A 17,578-nucleotide genomic window follows, 5' to 3' on the forward strand; every position below is an offset into this window, starting at 1 on the left:
GTGCTGTACAAACACATAGTGTGTTCACAGCCCCAGAAGAGCTGAGAAGAAGGGGTGTTCTTCCTTTGTGTCATCAATGATCCTTCCACCACCCTCTCTTTCTTTAAGGCAAGAGGACTGATCAGCCCCCCATCTGCTCTGCAATGAACCCTGAGGGACCTCACAAATGAGAAATTCCAACCTCTGTCTCCATTCAGTCTTGGGCCTACTTGAGTTGCTTCTTCAGCAGATACCAACTCAGGCCCAGACCAAACTCCTCTTCTGGACTGAAAGAAAAATTCACTGGCACCACTGAAGTCAATGGAAAGGTTCCCACCTGCTTCACTGGGCTCTGGATCGGGTTCCTCTATCCTCAGCCTCCCACCTTGCTCCATCAACGTGTGCCAACCTTATCCATCTCAGATGCTAAAAGACGATATCTAGCCCTTGGCTGCCTTATAGGGTTTTCCCACGAGCACAGACCTCTTATGACAACAGGAGCTGAGAACAAAGAGTTATCTGGCTTTATAGAAGGAGTCTGCAGACAAAAAGAGGCCCTCCCCACCCTCTTTAAATGCTCAGTTCCCATCACCCCCACCCCAATCCAGCATTGAGAAGTGTCTTATTGTTCCACATACTGGGATTCTTCTCTTAATACTGTACCCAACACTCGCATTTCTTTTACTCGAGCTCTGAAGAGACTCGTTTCCTCCCCAGGTCGTTCTGCAAAAAGACCCTGCAAAAGGCCACGGCAGAGACGTGTGTTGGCAAAAAATACCCAGCAGGCGGATAAAGTGGACTTCATATGAATCTTTAATGCACAGAACAACCTGTCAGGAGCCCTGCAAACGAAGACTCCACAAGCACCAGTTCTGCAAACTCAGAGTATTAAAAAACCCCCAGTTTGCCTGCAATGTCTTTGCACCTGCCCGGCTGGCGTTAATCTCCATGATCTTCGGTTTCAGGATGGTACCTCCAGCTCCCGGTGTCGCCTCCCAGAACTGAGACGCTTCGCCTTGGCTCCTTGACACTCTAAGGCAGAGGCTCCCCTTTCCCACCTCGTCCGCTTCCAAGGCTAGCATGGGAGGGCGCAGCTAGCTCTCCTGTGCCCTGACCTGGCTCTTTTGGATTTCTCTTCCTCTCAGATTTGGAGTGTGTAGTCCAGGAAATTCGGTAAGAAAAGATTAAAAAGGAGAGACGGTGCTACTGAGTCAAATTAGGCATTTTCATTTTAAAAAATAAAATAAAAAGGGAAATCAAAGTCCAACTGGCTGATTTCTCGTTTCTCCACCACCCGTGTCAAAAAGTCCAGTTTGGCCTTGCTGTCCCCTCCATCTGAATGTCACCCTTCCCCTAAGCCCACCAGCTACTCAGGTTATCACACGTCCATGACTCCTCAGAGTTCCCTTCCACAGCTCCAGGCCAACATCGTCCCTCACCGCCCCTTGGATTCCCCGTACATGTTGCGCAGCATGGAGACCATCTTCTCTTCGCACGTCACTTTGGTGTCCTTTAGGATGTTGTACCAGACCATGCCGGCTGGCCGGACCTCTTCGCTGCGGCAAAACAGGTATGGCATGGTGTCAGTGCGGCTCTGGATATAGGCACTGCGGAGCAGGGTCGAACAGTGGCTGCTAACTTTCTCCAACCTCCTTAAGATCAGGTGAGCTTTCCTGGAAGGGAGAAGAGGAGATGGAGACATAGCAAGAAGGTGGAAGCAGTTAGACCAGGGAGCTAGGAGCCAGGACTAGAGGTGGGTGACATTGTTTTGGGAAATAGTAAATTTGCCGAAAAATTCATTTTTCAGGTTGAATTTAGCCAATAGTTGTGCATACCCCTCCCACCAAAAAACAACCAACTGACCAATCAAACAAAAAAGATCTTTTTTTAAATATTGAAATGGTTTGTTTTGGCATTTTCAACATGAGCTGTTATAAAATGAGCTGTTACAATCCCTTGGAATTGACATTCTGTTTAGAAAATGTCAATTTGAACAGACAACTTGTTTCAAGATGTTATTTTGATTCAACATCCAAAATATTTTGTTCAACCAGACTGAAATTTTTTTCGGTTTTTCATTTCGGCAAGAAAAAAAATATCAATTTTGGTTCGGCCACCACCAAAAAACCTAAAACAATTATTCACTTAGCGCTAACCAGGGCTCCTAAGTTCTGTTGGTAGTTTGTCCTGTCACATACACAAAACAGTTCTGTTAACAGTTGCCAGTAGATAGATCGATAGAGTCTGTCTTCTGATTCCTAATTACAGTAAAAGCTTTTTTATCTGGCATGTTGGGAAATGGGGGGTGCCGGTAAGAGAAAAATTCAGGTTAACTAAGAGGGAGGAAGTTTGGATGTAGGAGGGGGTGCGGTTAGGGCATGGGAGCAGTTTCAGGGTGCCAGATCCAGGGGGGCGCTCACCTCGAGCAGCTCCCCGCAAGCTGTGACCTACCCCTGCTGTTCCTAGGTGGAGGCGAGGCTAGGCGGCTCTGTGTGTTGCCCCCTCCCTGCCCCGAGCGCTGGCTCCACAGCTCCCATTGGCTGGGAACCGCAGCCCCTCGCCAACTGGACTATAAACTGGACTTTCTCTGAAGATTAAAAATGCCAGTTTATAGAGCTTTCCAGTTGGTAAAGGGCTGGATAACACAGCTTTTACTGTAATTAAATATCTAAAGCACTTGCTATGCAAGGATCTCGAAATGCTTTACAGATGATACAGAGGATAGGACAAGAAGCAATGAGCTTAAATTGCAGCCAGGGAAGAGTTAGGTTGGATATTACGAAAAACTTCCTGTCAGGGTGGTTAAGCACTGGAATAAATTGCCTAGGGAGGTTGTGGAATCTCCATCATGGGAGATTTTTAAGAACAGGTTAGACAAACACCTGTCAGGGATGGTCTAGATAATACTTAGTCTTGCCATGAGTGTAGAGGACTAGGCTAGATGATCTCTCGAGGTCCCTTCCAATCCTATGATTCTATGATTATGAATTAAGGGTTATGGAATCTATACTATTATTCCCAGCGTACAGATGTGAAACCTGAGGCACAAGGAGGTTTAGTGACCTGCTCTAGATAAAAAGTTGGGAATACAATTCATCACGTCTCTCAACTGCATTGGGTCATCTAACCTAGGCTGCCCTCTACGCAGTAACACCCTCTAGGCAGTAACACCCTTTTCAGTTATACTGACACATCACAGAAAGTTTCCAGAGCCCTGCCCTATGGCTTCAAAACTGGCAAACTCCCGCTGGGGCTAGGGCTTGGGTGGTATGAGCAGCTCAAGTAAAGCTACTCTTACCGGAATCTTTGGCAATTAGAGTAAAATAGATATATATGACTGATTTGGCAATACATTCCTGAACCAAAACTGTTCCTTCAATAACTCCCTGGGGACTCCAGAGTTTAATGTATGCTCCCTTCTTTTTTTATTTCTCAGTTGGCTGAAAGAGAGAGAGAAGCAAACATCCTGTTGGAAGCTGGGCTTCCTCCCCCAACCCAGGGGCCAAATTTGCCTCTCAGTTACACTGGTGCAACTCCAGTGAAGTAACAAGTTGATCACGATTCTCAAGAAGCTGATGAAACATGGACTATTGTGAACAAACCATAGAATCATAGAATATCAGTGTTGGAACGGACCTCAGGAGGTCATCTAGTCCAACCCCCGCTCAAAGTAGGACCAATCCCCAACTAAACCATCCCAGCCAGGGCTTTGTCAAGCCTGAACTTAAAAACCTCAAAGGAAGAAAATGCCACCACCTCCCTAGGTAACGCATTCTAGTGCTTCACCACCCTCCTAGTGAAAAAGTTTTTCCTAATATCCAACCTAAACCTCCCCCACTGCAACTTGAGACCATTACTCCTCTTTCTGTCATCCGGTACCACTGACAACAGTCTAGATCCATCCTCTTTGGAACCCCCTTTTAGGTAGTTGAAGGCTGCTATCAAATCTCGTCTCAGTCTTCTCTTCCGCAGACTAAACAATCCCAGTTCCCTCAGCCTCTCCTCATAAGTCATCCACCATCATCCACCTATCCATCCGTTTAGCCATCTATCTATCACCATGGCAGAACCCTCAAACTCATTGCTACAGGAAGCTACTGGAGAAGTGACAAGCCAAATGGGGATACCTTGCCCTCTCCTTCCCTTACTTATCTGGAGTTCTCCAGAATACCTGCCTCCCCCCACTCATGCCTCATCCCAGGGAGGAACCCAAGCACACAGCCGCCCTCTCTGCATTTCATCAAGTCTTCAGAGGGGGAACGGGCTAGGAAGAACCCAACTCTGTAACAGTAGAGAAGGAAACGTGCAACAAACCCCAAAGGCAAAACAAAATTAAGAGTTAGAGGTCAACCCTCCCCTAGTGAGAGCCTGCAAAGTGCTAAATCAAAAGTGGGGAAAGAGAGTTTATTTGAGTGGTTTCAGAGTAGCAGCCGTGTTAGTCTGTATTTGCAAAAAGAAAAGGAGTACTTGTGGCACCTTAGAGACTAACAAATTTATTAGAGCATAAGCTTTCGTGAGCTACAGCTCACTTCAGATTATTCCCTGTCCCGCTCGTGCCGCAGCAAAGCTCTGGAATTAGGTTTGGGGTTTGTTACAGTTACCGAAGGAATGTCAATTCCCAATAATGACATGTCAGGGGCAGCGCTCTCAGTCAGCTAGGTATAAACATGGGGATTATTTTATTATGAAAGCTTTCTGGTGCTTCAGACCCCGATTCTTTGGAAGGGAGCATGACTATTTTCTGATGCGGCTGCTCTCTCTGAGGCATCTCACTAATTGAGATTCCAAGTAAGAATTCACCGTGAGTCACAAAAGAGTGCAGTACAGACAGAAATGCGTGATAGAGCGACAAGTCAAAACAGCAGTGACTGGAGGCCAATCAAGCCTTCACAACCAGGTATGACTCTCTGTTTCTAGGGAGGCACATACATGCGATGTGATGGCTTGAGCTTTGACCAACACCTTCCAACTCCCGCTAACACAATTCCATTAAGTAGCCACCACCCTAGCAGAGAGGTACTCCCTCTCCCTGCAATCCAAGATGCATAACTTCACCAGTGATATACCGCCTGCCTCGCCCCACCCCAATCCTTGCCAGAAATTGTTAAAATGGGAAATACTCTGGAGGTTTCCCATTATGGAAATTGATATTTTCAGTGAGGATCCCATAGCTAAAGCAATGCACACCAAGGAGTCATATTCTGCACTGACTTTCACTGCGTAGAGTTCATTAACTTCAATGTGGATTGCACTGGATGTAAGCAAGCATAGGATTTAGACTCGTGTCTAAAAGAGTCCAGTGCTTCTGAACATTATGTCTGCAGCATAGCATCGGGATATGCCTGCTATTACTAAATGTAGATGGGAACGGGTAGATATAAAATTCGTTACACATTTTTGAATGACAAGTTTTCGTCAGAAAACAACCTTTTTTCTTGTGGGAGAGGAACAAAAATATTCATGAACCCTTCTCAACACTGTCCAAATTTTGTCATTTTTCATTCTTTCTGGGGGCTAATTTTCCCTAAAAATATTTGTCAAAAAATAGTGAAAATACTTTTTGAATTTTTTATGACAGTAAAAAAATGCAATTTTTAAAAAGAAATGAAGAAAACTGGGCCTAGTTCAAACCTATCGGAATGAAAACAAATTTGAAATTTCAACATTATTTGTGAAACCAGCTTTCTGTGTTTTCACCAGCTCCAGTCAGACAGCAATGGCCATTTCCAGTTCACGCTAAAGACATTCCCATTGAGCTTCTCTCAAAGTCAAGCCAGCTGGGTTGTGAACTGGGCCCCGAGTTGTGAGCTCTCCCTGGCCAGTTTAGGGAGACAAAATCTATTAACATTCATGAACCTTTTACAGTGTGTTGGGAGAGGGGACCGTGTGTTGGGTGTTTGCTTCAAAGGTCAAACCTTGCCAAAGAAATGAAAAGGCTTATATTGGTGGGAATTACCCAGTCTATCTGAATAAAAGAAAAGAAAACAGGAAGGTAGTTAAAGAAAGAAAAGACCAACCTATTTTGAGCACACATCTGGAAACACGTTCTTGTTTGGAAGATTGAAGGTATGTCTACACTGCAATCAGAGGTATGACCAAAGCTAGCTTTGATCTAGCTAGCTCAAACAACTATAGCAGTGAAGTCATGGCAGCATGGGCTAGCCACTGGACTACACAGATTCACAGATTCCAAGGCCACTTGATCATCTAGTTTGATCTCCTGTTTAGCACAGGCCATAGAAATTCTCCAAATTAATTCCTGGAGCAGATCTTGTAAAAAAACATCCAGTCTTAGTTTAAAAATGGGAGAATCCACCACGACCCTGGGTTAATTGCACTCACACTTTTAAAAACGTATGACTTATTTTCAGTCTAAATCTGTCCAGCTTCCAGAGGTTTGTACAGCTCCTGGTGCTATGGATTCATTGCTAGAATTATTCAAGCTAGCTAGCTCAGTTACGTCTACATGTGTTGCAGTCACACCTCTGACTGCAGTGTAGACAGACCCTAAGAAGCAGGCCTGACTGGGTGAATCAACACTGATACCTACACTGGGCTTGCTCTGGAGACAGCTGGTGTTTGGCGTGAGTTTGGACAAAGTGTGTGAGGGAGGTGTCATAGCTATCTTGGTATCAGTAATATTGTGTGGTGTTCTCTGCCCGTTGGGTGATTCGGGAAGAGGGGGTGGTCCAACTCTGGGCTGAAGTTGCAAATGGAACGACCTGTGTTATTCTGCTCACCTTGGGACTGCCTGCTTGAGTGGATGCAACAGGAGAGACTGACGGGAGGTGACACTCACTGCAGGCTCTATTGCTGAGAAGGCAAACAGGAGATGGATGTGTGGATGGGCAGGAATAGCTGAGAGTTTGTCCCTTACGTGCTACAATAAAGGGAAGCTGCATTTACCCACTAGTGAGTCCCCTCTACTTGCTCTAGGGCAGTGCACAATGCATCAATGTCATGCCCCGCATCAAAATGGGTGCAAATAGGGTCATGCCTTGAGCTTCATAACCCCAGATCCCCAAGGATGGATTCAGACCAATGGTCCATCAAGTCCAATATCCTGTCCCTAGCCTATGCCAGATGCTTCAGATGAAGGCCTAGATCTCCAGGACATGCCTAAATGTGCCTACTGTCCCATCTCTCCTCCATTCCATATCCTGTGTTTGCTTCCCTCGTCTTTTCTCTCCCTCTTCTGTGCCATCTGCTTATCTCTCCCTCTCCATTTCCTTCTTGTCCCTTCTATGGTTTCCCCTGTCCCCTCTCCTCTCTTTCCCCCTCTCCATCCCTTTACCTTTAGACACCACTGAAAACTCCCTCACACAGCTTGCTTCCTCCAGCCTGTCCTGGGCCATTGCTGTTATGGCAGCACAGGGCAAACACATGCCACTCCCTCTATCTATCATCTCCTGGGGACAACTGGTGGGTTTGTTCTGTTCTCCAGCAGACATGTGGTTGCATCTTTCCATCTCACGCCAGCTGCTTTGCTGGTGTCTGGCTCTGCTCAATGGCTGGGGAGCCTTAAGGAGTGTAACCAGGGTAAGCAGCAGGTGATGGAATGGCCCAGGGGATGCACCAACTGCAAATGGCTCCGACGGACAAGCAGAGGAGACAACAGCTCCATGCAGGAGAAACCAAGGAGGGGGCAGAGGAACATGCTGGAGTGGAGGATCAGGAGGGAAATGGATACCTGGATTGTGCTATCCCCGGGTTGATGACAAACCCCATCACCAACGGCCAGGTTGCTTGGCTCTCCTGGGGGGAGCTGGTGTGGCTCACTTGTTTGAGAGGGTTAATGAAGTCAGGCTTAAATGTTAGACTTTTGGCTGACATCTTTTCTTTATTAAAAAAAGGAAGAAGGAGAGAAAGAGACCAGGGGAAAGGAGAGAAAGAGAGAGAAGCCTGCTGGTGAAGGCCGGGTAATAAATTACAGAAGCAGTTCTTGGGCTGCCAATTTAACGCCATCAATCAAATTCTGGCCACCATCCAAGTGCTCTCTGCGGGGGGATGTCAGGCCAGAGCGACCACCTTTTCAAAGACTGGAAATGAAATCTTCCTAATGCCGAGCTACCCCATTGCTGCCAGAAACAATCATTTATTCCCCTATGAAAGGGCAGGATCAGGAGGGGATGGCTGCAGAAGTCAGACTCCCGGGCTGGCTACAGCCAGGGCTGACACTGGCTGCACTAAGCCCCCTGACCCACCAAAGCTTATCAGCTTCTTCCCCGCCCCCTCCCCACATGATGTCATCCCCGCTCCGCCTCGCCTGTCACATCGCACTTTGCGGCCAGCTGGTTTAAACTCGGTGCCAGCCTGGGACTGATCCTGTTTGCTGTGAAAGGGAAGGAGTTAGGAGGTCGACGCTGCGGTAAAAATGATGGAAGGGATTAAAAGTAATGGCCCTCTCTTGCCATTTTCCCCTCTCATGTTACTGGGGCCTGAAGAGAGATGGCAAGGTCTGATTGTTAGGGCTGTTTGAAGTGCTCATGCATGGATTAGAGTACTGTCGTAAGGGAGTGTGATACAGTGGTTACAGTAGCAGACCTGGACTCCTGGGTTCTATTCCCTATGCTGCCAGGGAGCGTGGGAGAGCTGGGTGTCTTGCATTGGCTACTTCCAGCTCTGTCCTGGGCCAGTTGTGCCCCGTATGATGCGTCACTTCACCCTTCCCCGTCTTAGTTTGCCCATCTGCATTGGGAATACAATACTCACCTTGCTCCCAAGGCTGCTATGGGGCCTAGTTAGCTGCTTGCAAAGCACTTTGACATGCTAGGATGAAAGGCACTAGGAAAGTACAAAGCAGGATAACAGAGCAGACAGGGAACAACAGCTGTGTTGGAGTGGAGCAGGGTCTCGCCCCAGGACTCTAACGGGAGGTGGGGGAGAGGGTCAGTGCCTGGTTGTCTTGTTCTCTTGTGGGGTTTCTTTGCTATAAATTCAGATTTTCTGCCCAAGTGATAATTGACCCAGGTCTGTCAGGCTCTCAGATGGGAGGATAGAGAGTCCAGCACTCCAAGCCCTGCTATCACAGCCTCTCATCTGTACATCGTATTCCCTCCTGTTACAGTAAGGCAGCTGCTGGTGGAGACGCTTGCATTTAAAAGGATCTTCTCCTGCTGCTGCGGTCAGCAGGGGTCCGTTACTTGTTTTAAGAAAAGGAGGGGCTTAAAGCCCCATGCTGATGTCACATCCTGACCTGATGAGCACGGGGGTGGGGACAATTTAACCATGTCTATTTCCTCCACCTCCCGCTGAGAGTCAGACACTGTTGCGATGGCTACAACAACCCCCCCAAAATCCAGACAGCTGTTAAAAGAAGAGCCTGTGACATAACAAAGCACCGCCCCTGCACCACACAAGCCTCGGAAGGATCGAACAAATGCATAGTAGCATCAGGCCTTTATTGGTCTAGACAGATTCTTCTCTTTAGTTGGAACAAAGTGTTGTTGTAAATTTGGAGAAAGCGTTTCTTTTTGCGTGTGTTGGGGTTATATGGGGTTTGTTAGAGGAGACTAGCAGGATGAAGCAAACCAGGAGCCAAGTCCTGACCACAGCAAGTCCTGGTCTAGGGCCACCTATGAGCTAAGTTTTTTAATGTCTCCTTAATGTAAACCTTCTGTTTGAGACATCTGGTTGTCAGTGTGTCTTCTCGCGAGCAGCTGTTTGCAGTAACCTGTGGCTTTCATGGAAACTGGGCTCTCAAGGACTCCAGCATGATGTATTTATTACACAGAGGCAATAGACTCCCCTCTTGTCACTAAGTTTTATGAGTGAACATTTACGGTGGATCTGAGGCTCATCTGATAAACATTTCAAGGTACGAAAATGAATGCCCTCCTGGGAACGAGAACAGCCTGTCAATTAAAATCTCATTAAGAGATGTTCCCTTGGGAAATCCTCAGTCACCTCTTCCGCTGTCGGGGGCTCCATCGCTGCCAGAGCAACCTGAGAAATGAGGCTGGAGGACAGACGTTTGTTCTTGTCAAGAGACTAGAACTGCTTGCAAGCGGCAGGGGTATTTTTAGAAGCTTCCCCATGGCTAGGAGATGCTGGTTACTCAGATGCATGAGGGGCTGCTGAAAGTTCAACCAGAGATCCCTGCCTCTGTGTGGAAGGACAACTGCGGAATCCATGGATGTCTCTAGACATTGCTTTCTGTATAACGATGCATCAGTGACATGCTGGAGAGCACTTTCCAAATCTCCTTACTTGACATGGAGAGACAAGTTTGCCTGGCTTGTATTTTACTGCTGGATAATGCCCACAAATAGGTGCATCGTCACTCAGCTTCCAGAGATGCCCAAGAAACAGATGGAGTTACTGGGGAAACATAAAGAAAGCCGGTGGCCCCATGGATTTGTACAGAGAGGGATGACTTAAAATGACAAACATCTTGCAGTGCCATCAAGGAGAGGGGAAGAGAGTGGCTGCGCATCAGAGGTTAATGAGCTATCAAAAAATTACAATCAAGGTCACCTCTGTAGGAGGGCCAGTCACAGGCTAACTTGGATTTATGTCTAGGAGGGTTGTAAATTGTTGCAAGAAATTGTGGCATGGAGTCAGGAGTGGATCCCTGTTTGTGCCCAATATGCAGGGTGGGCCAAAAAAAAGTATAATCTATTGGTATTATGTGTTTATTGTGGTTAATTGCTCCCCTAACCATCTGTACCTCCCAGTTCTCTCCTTCTGTTTCTTTCGAGCACTCAGAGAAAAGGTCATTTCTGAAACAGACTGCTGACAACATGGCATTTGTGAAACACCTCTAAGCATGCTGGCCGAATCTAAAATCCTGAGGGAGCTTCATGTCACTTTGGAATGTTCTTTGTGAGGAGTTATGGTAGCAGCTCATGAACAGTGGCAAAAAGGTCATAAGAAGACACCTTGTCCAGGAAACAACCCAGCTTACTCTCCCAGTACTCTGACATGGCATACTCCATGTATGCTCTATTCCATAGGTGTAGTCTCTCTGAACCTGCATGTTCACCAGTAATACACATTTGCAAATACCCCAAAACAATATTGGGGGGGGGCTGTTACTGCTGGAACCGTTGTTCTTCACAATCTCAGAGTTATCCAGCTGCTAATTCCCACTCTTAGCATGAAATTAAGGAAAAGGGAACACAGATTTGTAAAATACATTTTCTTCCATAGCCTGGGCATGCTTCAGTTTGCAGCATGGTTTTAGTGTGCACTGCGTTTAGAATTTGGGGAGGCCACTGTAATGCCATGTTATTGTTTTAGGTGGGAGGGAGGGAGAGAAATCTAAGATCTTTAAGAGTATTTATAACTTGTAAAGTGCCCAGTAACCATGGTGAGGGCAACGTATCAATATGTCACATTAGGCTGATTACACAGACAGACAGACTATACATCTCATCTGTCTGTCTCTCCATCAATCAGATGAGAGAGAGAGGATTAATTACCAGCAGGGGTTTAGGAGATATTGTGCTGCAAAGTCACAGTCTATCACATGCTGATAGTTCATTCACCAAACCCTAAGGAGGTATCACAAGGTTAGAACTACAGATTCAAAAAAAAAATCTGCTGTTTGTGTGACATGTAAACAAATGGAAGTTTTATCTCCACTCTCTCATGGTGTCAAGACAGTTTCTGCATGTGAACCTGCTCCTTAAACAAAAGCTACATGAGGCCCTCATGCCTTGTGCCTCCAAAATAAAGGGGGAGAAAGAGCCTTTTTAAGACTTCACATCTGTAGCAGGCTGGTGGGCCACAGCTGGGTTAATGAAGCTGCAACTCCAGCATTCACTGTAGCCTCAGTTAATTTTATTGCTGTTCAAATCCAGAACACAAGCAAAGATGATCGCCGTGGGACAGCCACTTTCACTCCGGAGATCTCAGAACAATAGGGCAGGATCTAAATGGTAGACCATCCACTGTAAACTTCTCAAGAACACACAACACAGAGGTGGGGAGGGATTTTCCAACAAATGTGTTTGTTAGTAAAAAAAGTGCTGATTTGTCAAAATCCCAAACAGGCTCCCTCTGCCAGTGCCCCAGTACAGTGCTCTGCTGCTCTCCTTCATCACCTGGACTTTTTCTACCTACCAATGCTACAGCTGTTAGAGGATGTGCTGATTGAGGCAGAGTCCTGGATACATCCTTAGGGTAAATTGTCCCTTTATTATTCTAGTCCTTAGCTCTCCAAACACCTGATACAATGCACCTCAGTCCTAATTTGCATCACTCTCTGTACTTCCACATTCATTAATTCATTCATTGAATCAGTGTATACTGTGATAATGCTGAAAGTATCAGGGCACATTTGAATCCTGGAGGAGTCACAGTCTCTGCCATGAAGACTCTCCAATGTAAAAAAGACTAGGGGTCACTGCTAAGTTATAACAGCCTTGGCAGTTCACCTCAGTCCTAATGTATAGCACTGGGTCCACACAGCTTTACCAGTTCACTTAGGCCCAGATCCTAATTTGCAGCACTGCCCATTATTCCCAGGACTGGTCTCCCAAACAACTGTTACAAATCACTTAAATCCTAAATTACAGCACCCCCTATCCCAATCCAGGGCAGATGATGGGATTGGTTGGTGAGGTTTACAAAACGCTACCTCTCTGGTATTAGGGGATCATCAGGGTCATCTGAATGGCCACCTAAACAGGATGCACTCAGCAGTGTAGGACACTAGGCCACTCTAATGGGGTGGGAGGGACTAACCCCAAAGGATTATGGAAAAACACAGATACCTGGGCCCCAGCTCATCCTCACTGCGCCAGACAAAGTCTCCAAACTTCTCGTAGTGCGAGTTGTAGTGGTGCTGGACTCGGAAAAGCATGGACGTGGAGATCTCCATCAATGTGTTGTAGGCTGTCTGCTGCTCCTTCCCACTGGTGTAGCCATTGTAGAGGTTGTAGATTTTGTCAGCTATCTCTGCAAAGAAGCAGGGGAAGGAGGAGTTTACAAGGGAATGGGAGTGCGGGAAGGGAAAACGAGCTAGTGGGGCTGACGTTGTGGGACTGGGATGGCCACCTCACCCACAGCAGCTTGGAAGTTGGCTTTAGAGCACAGCCATCTATCTGGGCAGCTGAACCAGACTGAGGCCCCACATGGCTGGAACCCAGAGTCCCCACGGAGCCCCAGTGACTTCAACAACTCCAAGTGGGTGCAGGGAGTCTGCCCCTGAAGAACCATTTGCAGGATCAGGGCTTGACACCTCAACTCTGCCTGCCATCTCCCATTCAGTGATGCACACTCTAAACCTCTGCATCCAGTCTCAGTCAGGCAAAGTGCTGCAGCTGCTGAGTGGGAGCTGGCGAATAGTGAGGCACAGAGGGAAGGAGATGCCAGAATACCGGGCACAAAAGCCTAAAGTACCCGTAGTGCTAACCTATACCCCAGAGCTGGGAAGCACCACTGTAGAGAGAACTGCTTGCTCAAACATTAGGCACCATGGGCCAGATTTTCAAGAGCTCAGCTCTCCATGAGAGTCATCTTCACTGCAGAATTAACCCAGGCTCTTACTTGGGTGTTGCCCCTAACATCCCCATACCGAGCCCTCCTGCGTGAGTTGGCTGGTGTTTTCAATGCAGGCGATCTGGCTTGCCTGGGGTAGAGCTCAACTGCTGCTTTCTCTCGGGCTCGTAATCTGCCCACTCTGCGGCAAGAGCCCCGGCTAAACTCCTCAAGTGCTGCCAGCCCTCCAGTACTTTCCCACCAATCCCCCAAGTCCTCCCACAATTCGCTGGGAAAGCATCTCAGAGCGGCTCAGCTTACAGCAGCACAAAAGAAGCGACACACCTATGGGGAAGGGGGGGTGCACCGCCAGTGAGGGTGCAGTTACCCCCGACTTTCATTTTTCTGGGTGCGTGTTCCATCTCCCCCCTCCACCCACCCGTCCCCCACTCCACCTCTTCCCCCAAGGCCACACCCTTGCCCCGCCCCTTCCTGCCAACGCTCCGCCTCCTCCCCCAGTGCGCCGCCCTGGCTCCACCTCTTCCCACCCTCGCTCCGCCCTCTCCCTCCCATGCCTCCCGCCTGCCGCCAAACAGCTGATTTTTTTTTCAGGGCTGGAGCACCCACAGAGTTGGTGCCTATGACTCAGGGATGGCTTGGCCATGTGGTGTTCTCACCGGGGGGGGGGGGAGGGCTAACCAGGTGCTGAACACCCATGTTAACTCTGAAGACACACCCTGAAGCACCTAAATAAGGGGTTGACTTGTCACACGGCTCAGAATATTGGGTATAGGTGGGGGGGGGAGGGAATATGAGAGGGTTTGGGGTTTTTTTCCCCCCCATGAACATTATCAATAATAAGAAAAGCAAGTTAGGCAGGAATGAAGCGACTCATCATTAAAAATAACATGAGCATAATCCCTGGCTCTTATCGGCACTTTTCATCAGTAGATCACAAAGTGCTTTCCAAAGGAGGTCGGTATCATTGTCTCCTTTTTACAGACGGGTTTTCTAGCAGAGCCCCTCAACAGTTTTGGAATAAAAAGGGTTTCTTTGTTTGGTGTTGGGGGAAAATGCCCTCCCCCTCCCCCTCCTGGAAATGGGGGGAGGGAAAGATGCAGAAAACCACCCCCCCCCCTTATACTGGATACATTATTTTAATGAAAGAAATTGTTAAACATATTTTGTTTTCTGAAAACTGGGGTTTTCATTAAAAGAAAAAAATTATAATAATTTATATTGTGTTTGTGACAAAAAAGGGAACTATTTTGAGAATATCACTACCACAAAAAGGGACCGGTTTCAAACCCTGAAAAATGAAACCAACTTCTAAATTTTGGACATTTGTATTACTTCTCCCCCCCTCCCCTCCCCCAGCTGTAGCTCCAAGCCTGGTCCCTTTGTACAGTAACACAGTGGTTTTCAACCTGGGGTCTGCAGACTATGTCTAAGATTTCCAAAGTGGTCCACACCTCTAGTCAAAATTTTGTGGGAGGCCGCAAATGGAAAAAGGTGGAAAACCCCTGCAGTAACAGATCACAAACATCAGACAGATTGTGAGCTTTTGGTCATGCATGTACTCTGCATGTCCCTGTTTGGCTCTTCATTCTCTTACTGCTGTTCAGAACACTCTGGCTAATCCAGCTTCACCCCTTGTTTTTTCTCTCTCAGGGCTTGTCTACACAGGGACACCCAAGAAAGATAATCCAAATTATTTTTTTACAGTGGATTAGTTAAACCAAATTAAATCCCCGTGTTGATGCTGTCATTCAAATGAATTGAGCAAAATTGAATTTAGGCCACTTTAATACTGAATTTCAATTAACTTTTGAAGTGTCCTCGTGTAGACAAGCCCTCACTCTCCTTTAATGTCTCCTTCAGTATCTCTCTCCCCTTCTCTTACTGTTGTTCCTTTTCTTTTCTCTTTCCTCACCCCCGCTGCATCATTGGCTGCATGGCAATCAGCTGTGTCTCAGAGGACAGGGGAAGTGGGAAAAAGGAGGGTCGAGGTGATTAACAGGAGAGCTGTCTGGGGTCTGGGAGCAGGGGAATCAGGAGATTGAACTCTTACCTTCTGCCTTGCTGTCATCCACCAGTGGGCAGGCTGTTCTCAGGGTGACCGTGCTCAGCTCTGAATGCCTCCCTCGGGTGTCCACGGCATAGAGGGTAAATCTGGAAGACAGAGAGAAGATCAGCTGTGAGAGCTGCCACACCAGCTCCGCGATGGTACATGGACAAGGCTCCAAAAGAGCAATAAACTATTCGGTCCAAGTTCATTGCATCCACTTCCGGCAGCTTGAGTGGGCGAGAGGAGAACAGTAGAATTTATAATGAAGAGGACGAAGAAGGAAAGCTACTGAGGCCTCACTGCCCTGCTCACTGCATTTATACAAGGGGACTGGTGTCAGGAGAGCTGTTCCACTGCACTGCAGTTGTATAAAGTCACTCATCTATGGGGGCTGCTTCCCCAGCCGCATTGCAACTGTGCCAGGAGACTAGTTTCTGCAAGTACGCTGCCTCTACCTCCATCCTTAAGTAACAGAGGTTTTAATTCCTCTCTTAAATGCCCAAAGCGGTGGTGGCAGCAGCTTGTATGCATCCTTTGAACAGACCCGGAGGTTGTCTTTTCTCCATTCTCTAGCCAGAGAGGGGTTGGAAAAGGCTGAGAGTGTTGATTTCACACTTGAAATGAATGGAGAGCATCTGACAGTAAAATACGGCACTTGTGCTTGGAAGAACCTTTGATCAAACAGGCCGTGGGCCTTTTTTTTTTTTTTTTTTGGTTTTGAGCAATGAGTGTCCTAATCAGAGGTTTACAGTGTAAAACACAGAGAGCTTCTTATCAGCTTGGGGATCGGGTAAATCCTAGCATAATCCTCTGCACGGCTCCCAGTGGGCACCTTTCCATATTTATCTACTCAGAGCTAGGCAGTACAACACACGTCTCCAGGGCTGGCTTTGACAAAGTGCAGGAGCTTACCTGGCCTCCTTGGAGGTCTGAGACACCCAGTGACGGGGCACCCGCTGACTGAAGCCAGATTGGGCCACTAAATAGCACAGCCCAGTTTATTATCTTAACGTCAAACCTGACAGCTCTTGGGAGAGAGTGAAAATTGTTCTTTTAAAAGCTGTTGAAGCTTAAGTGGGATCCGGACTGTGCTATATGTTTTCTTCGCTGTGGTCCGAGTCCACAGCATCCTTGGCTGTCTCAGAAGTAACATCCCCACGGATGGGCTCTCTACCATACGCAGCTGAAGGGGCAATTTCCAGCCTGGGTAGATGTACAGGCACTAGCTGCAATTGAGCTAGCGTGATGCAAATAGTAGTGTAGCGGCGGTGCCACAGGTGGCGGAACAGGCTGGCGACCTAAGTACAAACCAGGAGTCTCAGATAGGTTTGTGCTCAGATGGCTAGCCATGCCGTCAGGGCCACACTGCTCTGGCTAGCCATGCCGCTCTGGCCACACTGCTCTGGCTAGCCATGCTGCCCTGGCCACGCTGCTGTGACTAGCCACGCCATCAGGGCCATGCTGCTCTGGCTAGCCACGCCGTCAGGGCCATGCTGCTCTGGCCACACTGCTCTGGCTAGCCATGCCGTCAGGGCCATGCCGCTCTGGCCACACTGCTCTGGCTAGCCATGCCGTCAGGGCCACGCTGCTCTGGCTAGCCATGTCGTCAGGGCCACACTTCTCTGTCAAGCCATGCCGTCCTGGCCACACTGCTGTGACTAGCCATGCCACTATAGCCACACTGCTCTGGCTAGCCATGCCATCAGGGCCACGCTGCTCTGGCTAGCCAGGACACACTGGCCACACTGCTACTTGTAGTGTCCAAGCTCGATCACGGCAAGCACGTGTACATCTGCCTGGCCTGGGAATGGACCCCTCCAGTTACAGCGTGAACGTACCCACACATACACAACGTATGAACTGGCTTCTTCTCTTTTCCACACACTGGCCTTGTCTGGGATTGGGATTAGCCCCAATTCAGCCATCGAGCTATGTAGCCATGTCCTGCCCACCTCCAGAGTCGACAAGGAATGCTGCCATTTGCACCAAGGCAACTCACAGCATTTTCAAGCACGGGATATGCTCTATCAGTACAAACAGTGTCTTTTCTTAGCTATATTTGGGGTCTGCATGGGCGCAGTTCTGTCTATACATCACCAAGGAGTC

At 47.8% G+C, this 17,578-nt stretch overlaps 1 protein-coding gene across 2 annotated transcripts in view; it reads right to left on the reverse strand.

The window, feature by feature from the left end:
* Window positions 1-774: 774 nt before the first annotated feature.
* Window positions 775-17,578, reverse strand: part of ASTN2 (astrotactin 2) — a 628,164-nt gene continuing 611,360 nt past the window's right edge. The window contains exons 21-23 of one of the 2 annotated variants that reach the window (XM_038374351.2): window positions 15,476-15,576; window positions 12,699-12,882; window positions 775-1,652 (exon numbers count right to left, since the gene is read on the reverse strand). In XM_038374351.2, coding sequence (XP_038230279.1) covers window positions 1,415-1,652; window positions 12,699-12,882; window positions 15,476-15,576 — 523 coding nt within the window. In that variant the 3' untranslated portion in view covers window positions 775-1,414. The remainder of the gene's footprint in view (window positions 1,653-12,698; window positions 12,883-15,475; window positions 15,577-17,578) is intronic. The other variant, XM_043498583.1, reaches the window with a different exon arrangement.

This window comes from Dermochelys coriacea, chromosome 16 (genome assembly GCF_009764565.3).
Source record: "Dermochelys coriacea isolate rDerCor1 chromosome 16, rDerCor1.pri.v4, whole genome shotgun sequence".
Classification (NCBI taxonomy): domain Eukaryota; kingdom Metazoa; phylum Chordata; order Testudines; family Dermochelyidae; genus Dermochelys; species Dermochelys coriacea.